General features: G+C 31.6%; 2 protein-coding genes across 5 annotated transcripts; both read left to right on the forward strand.

The window, feature by feature from the left end:
• Nucleotides 1–680: 680 nt before the first annotated feature.
• On the forward strand, nucleotides 681–2042 carry LOC120165798. Its single transcript, XM_039175239.1, has 3 exons — nucleotides 681–738; nucleotides 1027–1202; nucleotides 1899–2042. Exons 1-3 carry the CDS (start codon nucleotides 681–683, stop codon nucleotides 1983–1985), a joined length of 321 nt encoding a protein of 106 aa, XP_039031170.1. The 3' UTR covers nucleotides 1986–2042.
• An 86-nt stretch (nucleotides 2043–2128) lies between these two features.
• LOC120165770 lies at nucleotides 2129–3639 on the forward strand. 4 transcript variants are annotated; one of them, XM_039175215.1, is made up of 6 exons: nucleotides 2129–2458; nucleotides 2536–2590; nucleotides 2701–2785; nucleotides 2875–2938; nucleotides 3076–3209; nucleotides 3333–3639. In XM_039175215.1, exons 3-6 carry the CDS (start codon nucleotides 2738–2740, stop codon nucleotides 3348–3350), a joined length of 264 nt encoding a protein of 87 aa, XP_039031146.1. In that variant the 5' UTR covers nucleotides 2129–2458; nucleotides 2536–2590; nucleotides 2701–2737; the 3' UTR covers nucleotides 3351–3639. The 4 variants fall into 4 exon arrangements, 3 of the variants coding, with proteins under 3 accessions (XP_039031146.1, XP_039031144.1, XP_039031143.1); XM_039175213.1 differs by having other exon boundaries at nucleotides 2536–2785; XM_039175212.1 differs by having other exon boundaries at nucleotides 2129–2301; nucleotides 2402–2785.
• The last annotated feature ends 7639 nt before the right edge of the window (nucleotides 3640–11278 follow it).

Genomic DNA, 11278 nt, shown 5'->3' on the forward strand with positions numbered 1-11278 from the left:
ATATGATATGATGTTTTTATAATATTATTTACCATTTTAAGAAAATAAATTTTAAATCATTTTTGAATTAAAAATGATTTTTGAAATTTAGGTGACATCTATAACCTGTATATGTATAATTATACGAATTATGAGTGTTATAATCCGGGTTGGGATACAGACCGAAAAATCACCGATCTGAATATTACGGGTACCGGTTCGGGTACCCGGATTTGAACAAAAAAAACTGTCTACTCTACTCTACCCTTCCAGGGAAAAAACCAGAAAACGCAACCATCAGGACAACAAAATCCTTGTCACCAACCACTCCTCCCTCTTGCTTCTCTGCCACGCCGATCAACCTTTGCTTTCTTTTTGTTTTGATCAAATTCGAAATCTAAATTCCTTCTCTCTCTCAAATAACAGATCCTTCGTTTATTTCTTCTTCTATGATTTATGCTGTCAAGATCTTAACACAGAAATGCAGCACCGAGTAGAAGCTTCCTCCAGACCTCGAAGCTCCGCTTATCTCAACGCGCTCTCACTAGAAATCCAGAAAAAGCTTAAGCGGGTTCGTTTTCTCGTATCCTTTTCCGCTTCCCTGTTTGTTTATCGCGAAAATGTGTGGAACGACAAAACGATTTTAGCTTCTTATTTTATTTCTTTCTTTCATTTTCAAAGATTTTTTTCTGAAAGCGGAAATGATTACGTGTACGCTTATATTTTTCGGCGATGTTGAGTTCGACTGGCGTCCGCAAAGTATATTATTCTTAATACTGCTCATGACTTGATTAAAAATAATAATAAAAGCGGTTTTCCTCTTCTTCATTTTTTCTCTTTTGCTTATTTTTTGGTACTGTTTAGAGCCTTTAGAGAATTGTTAGAAGAATTATTTGCAGATATAGCTTTAGAAATTGATGAGCGAGCCAGCTTAAATTCGTCATCTCTCCCTTTTTACAATTTACATCAAATTAAGTTTAAACTATTTGGAGGATTTCTCATATTGTTTTGCATTGAAATTGTAAACAGATATAATATTGAGTTGAGAAGACCAAATATCTTCCGCGGCTAACGGCGTTAATGGTCGGTTGTACTTTTATGATGTTCTTGCCGATTATTATGTTCGAGTACCCGTTCGTGGAAAGCCTATCATTGATTTGATTGTTCAACTGTGGAGCCAGTCATTTGCATCTCACATTTTTGCCCTGCTATTCCATAATTGGGTAAGCAAACTCATCATAACTCATAAGTTCAAAGTTCTTTCGCCATTCCAATTTGAAGTTTAGATCATCATATGAATCATTTCTGAACTGCACGGCTTTCCTGATTTCCAAATTGATGGATCATTTAATGGAACTCAAGTTTCCTGAAAGATTGCTTTTATGATGGTAGTTTTTGTGAAGGGTATTTGTTTGGCTGTTGCTGCTGTTTAATTATTGTGCTGTTAAGTGAACAAATAGTTGGTACTGATTGTTCCGCTATGTAGTAATTTTGAGTGTTCCGAACTGGTTAAAGAAAAAAAGTAAGAAACAGATCTGACAAGCTGCAAACACTTTTTCTGGTCAAGAAAAATTTACTCTTAACTTCTACATTGTTCTCACTTTTATTTTGGTTTTATTCCCTATTTAAGCGCAGTTTCCATTTACAGTCTCTAAGTATCATTGGAGATTTGACTAGTGATACAGAGTTGCAGAAATCAAGGTTCTCTGGATGAAACTGGCCACTAAAGTCTAAAAGAGTGGTTATGGCCTTTTGTTACATTTTTCATGTGACAGTGCTCAGTAGTAGATAACGATTATTCAGATATCTTAGAGCATTAGAGACTGAACAAATGTTTTCACCAGTGAAGGATCTTGATTTTTTTTGGTGAAGTCCTTTATATTGAACTGTAAATGATTTGCATTTTCTTCTGTCTGCAGTTATTTGAAGTTCAACTGGATGATGCAGATGTTCAGCTTCGTTATGCTTCTGCACTTGTTCAGGGTGCAGCAAATGTTTTCTGGTAGGAAATTAAATTTATAATGCTTGAGTGGGAATTTTCTTTTGTCCAGTTTCAACCTAGTTTCCAACTATTTTTTCTTGAAATATCCTAGTCCAACTCATATCTTAACACGAGTGGGATATAACGTTTCAAAGATCCTCAAAATACGGAACATGCTCACCTTTAGCTTTTGAAGTAGCCATTATCATATAGGGTCATGCATGATGAAAATAGTGGCACAACTCTTTGCCTGATTATGTCCTATAGGTTCGATTAATTTTATGGTTTTATGCAGGATTGATATCCAATCAAATACGAGGTGTTTCCAGTCTCTCTATTGGGTAAACTTAAATGACACATCATCATTTGAAATGAATTCTTGCTTTTATCATTCTTTTTGAAGTATCTAATTGTTGAATTTTCTTTCATCTATGGACTCAGTACCTTCTCAATGAAGTTGCATTGGAGCCTACAAGGTTAAATAAAATTCCAATACAGGTCAGCTATTTTCGCTTTATAGTTTATACCCTTCATATTTTTGTCATTTACCTTCAAAAATGTGTTGTAAATTTCAGGCCTAGAGGGATCTGTACCTTTTCATGTCAAGGGTCATATTCTTTTACAACCCAGGTTGGGTTTGTCCTTTTTCCCTTTGAAACCTTGATTTTGAACAATAATGTACATATAAATGGATATTCCTTTTATGATGTTTTACTCTATGCGGTTGAAAAACTCAAAAGCTTCATAAAGCTATGTCCCACATTTCCAAATGCTTCAATGGTTGGTGGACCAGCAGATATACTAATTATTGAACTAGCAGACCAGGTGATCTTACATGATATTTTCATATTGGATTCTACAAATTGTAATGTCTTGTTTTGTAGTTGACATTAATGATAATTTTCACGCGCCAGCTTCAAAAATTGAAAGTGGAGCCTGTCGTACTGCATGATCTTGGTCAAATTAAAGTTCTTCGAGGTATTACTATCAACCCCTTCTAGAGTTAGAGTTGTATGTGCCATGGCCCGCATGTGCACTTTAGCGGAGCTTACGTCTCGACACGTGACACATGCAGCTGCTTGAAAATGAAGTTGAATGATTCACTATTCCCGCAGGTATGGAACTGAGGATTGCAACAAGTACGAGGCTGAAAACCTGTTTATATAGCTTTACATCCCCTGGTGGTCCCATGTATCCTACAAGTGCTGTGCGTCATGCAGCTCGGGATGCCCTAGATTTGCTTTTTCCTGTGAGTACACGACTTATAACTGCATATAACAATCGATTCAATATCGTTCAAGGCTAATTGGACTTAATTTGATTTTAAAATCGTTTGAAGTTCATTTAAAATTATTCTTTTGTTAAATGGAAGGTAATCAATCCTAGCTGATTGGATGGTTTGGGCCTATTGTGTTTCGTGTAACTCATTATGGATGATTGAACTTCGCTGGTTGGACGACACCCTCGACACCTTATAAGTTTGTTCTTTAGACTATTATATCCCAGGTATTGGCCTTCTTCATGTTGGTACTTCATAACCTATTATATCAATGTTTTGTTGTATTGCGTGTTGAGGTTTATCTTTTCTAGTTGGGGGAAGCTTAGAAAGCCGAAAAGGGCCCAACCATCGCCCAGATGACAAACACGATTGGGTAATATTAACATATTATGCATTAACTGATTGATTTCATGGGTTATGAATTAAGATCATGTTCATTAGTTTCAGTTAAGTAAATCATCATTCATGTATCAAATTCACTTATAGCTTATGTAATTTACATTGAAAAATTGATAAAAATGGAACACCGAGAAGCTTTAACCCGATCCCAGCCTTATATATACATTGGTTTAGCCTATTTCTATCCATACTTGGAGTCTGATGCTCGTGGAAGAAAGTGCGTCACGAAAGTATTTTCTTCTAAAAATAAAGAAAATACATAAAATGACGTTATTCAATGGCTTTTAACAAATTTTTTATTAGTCATTTGCAAGAATTTTTTGTGAATTTCTTTTGGAAAACATAGTACTATCCCCCCGTTAAACAAGTGATAATTTTTCTTCGAAAATGATCATTTATTGAATTTTAGAAACGTGATTTAGTTTAAACAATATGCTACGAAAATGATCTTTTTGCCACACGTGCAAAACGTGTTACCCCAAACGTGTCTTTAACTCGATTTCGATTTTAAAAAAGGTGTTAGTTTGATAAATATTAGGAAAAAAAGTATCAAAATGATGTTTTTTTAATTATTTGGATGATTTTGGAATAAAATTGCCAAGTGTGGAACGTCCATTTCAAATTTAATGCACAAAACCGAATAGTTTGGCAAACAAATTCAAATTCTGCTCATTCAACAAACCATCCAAATTCAGTTCATTCAAATATTACTTTTAGTTCTATTCAAAAAAAATATTAATTTTAGTTGGTAGAGTAAGCTAAAATGTTGGATACTTAAAAAAGCTTAAAAATCTAATATATAGGGTAAGGGTTAAATACACAAATGACCCCCTAACTAGGATGTTGCTTTATTGAGTCTCTCAACTATTAAAAATTATAAAATGATCCCCAAACTATAAGATGTTATTTTATTGAGTCCATCGACTATTAAAAGTTACAAAATGGTCATTCGATTAATCATTGTGTTTCAAACTTGTCATTTTATATTAAAAAAATGATGATAATTTGAGCTAGTCGTTAACCTACTGATTGAGATATGATAGATGTTTGAGATTCTATGATCAAATTTTATCATATCTCAGCCAACATGTTAATGTTCAATTTAAACTGTCATCATTTTTTAACAAAAAAGGTTGAGTTTGGGACACAATAAATAATGAAATGACTGTTTTATAACTTTTAATAGTCGAAACTCAACAAAACAAATGTTCTTGAATTTTTGAATTCTAATGGTTGAAAAGATTTCATAATATTTTAAATACATGCTTACTGCTATTGAAATGTTACATTATTTTTAATAATGTATATACAAGTAAAATTATAACATTTTAAATATATTAAAATATTACAATTTTTAACAAATTGATATATTTAGATAATATTTGTTATATTATATTATATTTTTATCTCTATATTTTTTTCGTAGAATTATTTTTGTTTAAGGCTGTAAATGAGACAAAACAAATCTAGAGTTATTCGATTTTGACTTAGTCAAAATTCCATCAACACTCGAATCAAATGAAACACTATAAAACTTTCACGTAGTTAAGGTTGAAGTTCAAACTTTAGTTTGAGCTTAAACCAACATTGAGTTTGAGTTTCAATCGAGCTAAGTTTGAGAATGTTTCAAGTTCAAATTTTTTTAAGCTTAAGTTTTATTTTTTTTTTTATTCCGAATCTAGCTTAAAAATTTTAAATTTGCGAACTTTCAAGTCTAGTCGAACTGAGCACTACTCAAGCTAGACTCAACTTGTTTACAACCATAATTCTTGCCATAGCCATAAACATGTCTAATAATTTCTTTTTAGGGTAAAGTATACAAATGGTCCTCGAGTATAAGACATTGTTATGTTGAGCCTTTGATTATTAAAAGTTAGAAAACGATACATCGACTATAAAAAGTTATAAAATGGTCACTTGACTATTCATATGTTCCAAACTTATCCTTTTGCATTAAAAAGTTGATGGTTGTCTAAGCTGAACGTTAACATGTTGACCATGATTTGATAAAATCATGTTTTAATGATGTCCACTAGTACTGTCGTTACTTTCAAGTACTAGCTCACCGACATAATATTTCGAGCATTGGTTTGATGATATAATGTAAACGAAAATTCGATCCATAAATACAACTCAAACGGTTGTTGAATCATATTTTATCATCTCAGTAAACAAATTAATGTCCATCTTAGACGATCACCAAATTTTAATGAAAAAAACGAGTTTGGAACATATGAATATTAAGATGACCCAACAAAGTAATATTATATAATTAGGGGATCATTTTGTAACTTTTATTAGTCAAGAGACTCAACAAAGTAACACCCTATGGTCGAGGACCATTTGTGTACTTTACCCTTCTTTTTAATATGTTATATAAATGTTTTCATTAATAATGTAAAGTTGTGGTTATAGTTTATTGGTAAGAATTTTACTTTGGGGCCATGGAGGCCTGAGCTCGAATCTCAGCAGTCACAAAGCTCTTTACTAAGGTTTCAATTTTTAGTTTTTTTCTATTTTATCGGTGCTAATAAGGCCCTGGTCTTTCAATTACGGCTTGATTTGCTGACTATAAGGATTTTCCCCCCTATTTTATCGGTGCTAATAAGGCCCTGGTCTTTCAATTACGGCTTGATTTGCTGACTATAAGGATTTTCCCCCCTATTTTATCGGTGCTAATAAGGCCCTGGTCTTTCAATTACGGCTTGATTTGCTGACTATAAGGATTTTCCCCCCTATTTTATCGGTGCTAATAAGGCCATGGTCTTTCAATTACGGCTTGATTTGCCGACTATAAGGATTTTTTTCTTTCTATTTTATAGGTGCTAATAAGGCTCTGGTCTTTCAATTGCGGCTTGATTTGCTGTGATGGAGTATGTTTAGTGGTAGGGTAAGTTTGTTGAGTGGAGTAGGTAAAATACCTAATTTTTTGTATTTATTTTTTTTAGTGTCATTTAAAAATAGATAGTGTATTTGGTTGGATTTTGGCTGATTTGGGTGCTATTTGCAGGTGCTGTTTGACAGGTTAATGACTATGGTCCGGACAAAACGAGCATCTACACCAAACGAACATAAAGCCAGTTGTTTATTTGTTCTGATCCAAATTTAGATGATATAAACCTACTAATAACATCTAACAACAGACAAATGACATTGTACAAGGACACTGCAATGTATATCTACCGCATATTATATATTTCAATGCATTACATGGGGGTAGAGAAGCACCACTAGGCGCTAGCATCATCGTAACATTTCTTGTGACCCTCTGATGCAGCGGCCGACACTCCTCTTGTATTCATCTCTTCTTTCTCTCCACTCCTTCGGTGCATATATGCACCAAAGTGTTGATCGTGAACACAAAGAATCATTTGAATCTTTGGCCACTCAAAAAAACATCTTTAAATTCATTAATACAAAGTTCACATATGAAATTCTATGATCAAATGCAGCAAATTACCGTAGACCCAACCAATTATTGTTTAATGGGGCTCGACTATTCCAACACAATGTGTTCCGGCTTTAATGCTGTTGAAATCCTATTAAACTCCTCCTCCCGAATATAATCGACTTTATTGATCGAAACTTTGGCCACCGTCATGAAACTGGAAACAGCTACGCCGTGGCGTTTGGCCATATCAAAGGCAAACATTGCAATCCTCGGACTCGAGAAGTCACGAACACCGGTGTCCACGTTGAGGCCAGCAAGCTCGTTGGAGACGAACATTACACTGCAGCCGGAAAACAAAAAGGCTAACGGAATGGAGAAGGAAGTCACAAATTCCGGGGTGAAGATTTCATCGACCAGAAACTCAGCGCCGTAGGCTTTAACGAGAAGCTGATAGCATAATTCGATACGTAACTGGATCATGGCGTCGTCGGTGGCAGTGGGATATACATTGTTTGCTTCATAGAATTTCAATGAGCAGCGCACTGTTGAGTTTGACGCCATCTGTACCATGCACAGCCGTTACTCTTGCTTGAATCGTCGGAGTTTCTGTCGATATAAATCCCACTACTAATATTTGAAAGAAGAAAAAAAGGGAGAAACTTATGAAAAGTCAAAAATTTCAGCTTACAATGGTCAAAATTTTCAGCTTACAATAGTCCAATTCTGCTACAAATTAGATTTTCAGAATTGGTAGCTGATTTTTGGTTGAAAAAGTGAAATAAGAAAATTGTTTGTTTAGTTTATGTACTTTAGGATATTTATAAGATTAATCCTTAAGCTTCAACTATAAATATACTAATCCATTTAGCTTTAAAATCATCAAAATCATTCTAGTTTTCTCCCAATACTATAGAATTTAGAGAGTTTTATTGAGAGTTATTTTCTCATTTTTATCAAGAGAGAATTGTCATTGTTTTCTCCTTGTTAAATCGATAGAAGTTGTAATTCCTATTTTCTTATAGTAAAATTCTTCTACCTTTGCTCGTTGTTTTTACTCTATATTATTTAGGGGAATTCTACGTAAAATTTGTTTCTTCCTTATCTTCATTTTTTATTTTCTTAAAGTATTAGTTACGATTTTACTCTATTCGATAGTCGTATTCCACAACAGAAACCGCCTAAATATTTTAGCATCATAGTTTTGGGTGTTTATAAAAGGTGGGGTTTTCAAGTAGATCTACTATAGATATTTTTATTCCAAAAATTATGTTACATATAAGGACAAAGAACCCCCAACGTTTCAAAGAAAGACCTTCTTTTTAGTAGAAGCGGTTAATATTATTAAAAAGTATAAATATTTAAGATTATAATAAATTTTATATTTTGATTTAAATTATATTTGGTGATTAAATTAAATTTTATTATAATTATAGTGGTTAAAGATTACTTGGCAATTATGTTTATTTAGTAGAGTAATTATTTATTTTAGTAAAAAATTCTTATTTTCTTATGAAATAAGAATTCTTGGTTACTAAGTATATTTAATTCTAAAAATAAAAATTATGTCTTAGACTTTAGAATGATGAGAGAGAATTGCTTTGGAGAAATGCAATCTTTTTTTTAGATCTCTATAACATTTTAAGTTTATGTTGCAGAGATAATTTTATAGAGATGTGAAGAGTATTTTGAGATATACCGGTTTTGGGTATCTATGTTGGGTTTTAGGATACATGCAATATCATGTATTTTATTATTCGTGTTCTTTATATTTATAGTGGATTATTATTTATCTCGCCCGTTTAGGTAAGCAAGGTCGAACCACGTTAAATCATGTCTCTTGTAAATATCTTATTTTATGTTAATATTGCTTTGATTGTTTTTTTGCTCTCAAATTTGTAGTAATAAGGGTTTATAATTATCATCGTAAACTAAATACATAATTTAGACATTTTCTTGTAACAATGAAACTAGTTACTTTAGATCATATAAGACTATATATGGAAAATGTTAAAAACTTAACTAAAAACTTGAACATAAAATAGATACGAAGAAATTTGACTGCACCACCAAATGAACCACAAAAGGGATTAAATTAATGAAAAACCATCAAAAACTACAAATTAGAGTTGAGCATTGTGAGAAAATATCCATAACACAAAATTGCGTATCCAAATTCAATTTTAAAGTCCATAGCAAGGAAGATCAATAGGATTATAAATGTCATCTTGATGGTGTTGTCAAATTTCACCTTGAGAAAATATAAATAAAAGAATGACCAAATGACTGATAACAAAAACAAAAAATATGCCACAAAAGTAGATAAAAATGTGACACAAAAGCAAAATTATTCTTATTAAAAATTAAAAAGAAAAAAAGAAAAAAAGAAACGGTGAAGTACAATTAACATTAACACGACTATCACCGTCGATTAAATAAAGTCAAATAGAAAAATTAATTTAATATGTAGAGAACGTCATAAACTCTATAAAAAAAAAAGGAAGGAGAGTGACTAAGGTTTACTCCGTGTAGTTAAAGAAAGGATTTTAACTATGAGAAAATAACATATATATATATATATATTTTTGTCCTTGTTAGTATAATTGCTAAAAACAAGGTATTTTTAAAGAGCAAAATCATACATGGATTAGGATTGATTGATACTTTTAATGGTTTTTTAAAATTTAGATGAGTAAAAATGAATGTTTTAGATTAATAATTAAAATAAAAAAATACGAAAAAAATAAATTAACCTTAATTTATAGTTAATCATTAACCATTGACCCTGACGATAGGAGTGTAAATGAACATAGCGTTCTGTGAGTTGTTTGTGAATCATTCATATAACGTTTGTTTATGTTTGTTTGTTAAGCTAAATAAACGAACATGAACAAAAAAAATTATGTTCATTTAATAAACGAACAAACGTGGACAAAGGTGTTTTTGGTTTGTTTATGTTCACAAACAACTTCGTTTATAAACTCGTTATAAGCTTGTTTATGAGCTCGTTCATTTATATTAATGAACAAACCCTTTAACCCGATTCTCATTTTCCTTTTATTTTTTTACAGTTTAAATATTGGTGAAGATACGAATTAAATATAACACATAATAAAAGTTTCCTTTTAAACTAAGAATTTTAATGAGTTTAAGCATTAGTGGCGTAATTTTTATAATTTTTCTTTAGCTTGCAAATGAAACTAAAAATCGAATATATAAATTAACGATAAACAAACAATAAAACAAAGCTAGACGATCACTAAATGAACACTTAACGAACATATTCATGAACACGTTCGTTAACATATAAACAAATAAGTTTGTGAACATTAAACGAACGATAAACGAACATGTTCATGAACGTGTTCGTTTACGTATAAACGAACATGTTCTCGAACATTAAATGAACATATTCGTGAACAATAAATAAACAAACACGAACACATCAAAAATAAATAAACGAACATGAACACGATATTGAAAATTTAAACGAACACGAATCGAACACAAAAACCTTCAAAAAAGAATAAATGAACACAAACATAACCTTATTCATTCAAACTCGGTTCATTTACACCCCTAGTTGACGATTAATTGTTGATCATTGACCCATGATTCAAATCATTGATTGTTGACTATCGACCTATAAAATTTAAATTATTGATCGTTTAATCATTAATTGTTAGTTGATTTTGATCATAATTTATTAATATAAACTTTTAGATTATAATTTTAAATTATATTTACAAAAATATTTGAAAAATAATATAAACATAACAAAAATCGTCTTCATTATTTTAATATTATGAAACATGTTTATATTTCGAAAACGTAAAATATAGATAGTGTTATTAAAAAAATAAATTATTGATGTAATGAGAAAACACTAAAATTAATAGCTCAAATAAACAGGATAACAAAACTAAAACTTATTCTATTTGAACCTGGCCCAACTTGATCAATGGACAACACTATTCAATTCAGCAAACTTAAAAGCTCCTACAAGTTCAAATTATAGACGATAGCCCTTCTGGACTAGTGAATAGAATCCTCCTTTTTATCCAGAGCCTTGTCCCTCCCCGATTATTTTATATATATATATAAGTTGGCAAGACAAGGATATAATAATTGCTTTAAGCGGGGACTTCCAAGTAGATATTGAACACATATCCAAAAACAACAAATTTAACTCCAAATTAAACAAAAGGGATGAGACGCATTTATAAAATGGTAACAAAGAAATCCATACGCC

Source organism: Hibiscus syriacus, unplaced genomic scaffold (assembly GCF_006381635.1).
Source record: "Hibiscus syriacus cultivar Baekdansim isolate YM2019G1 unplaced genomic scaffold, ASM638163v2 tig00111614_pilon, whole genome shotgun sequence".
NCBI lineage: Eukaryota > Viridiplantae > Streptophyta > Magnoliopsida > Malvales > Malvaceae > Hibiscus > Hibiscus syriacus.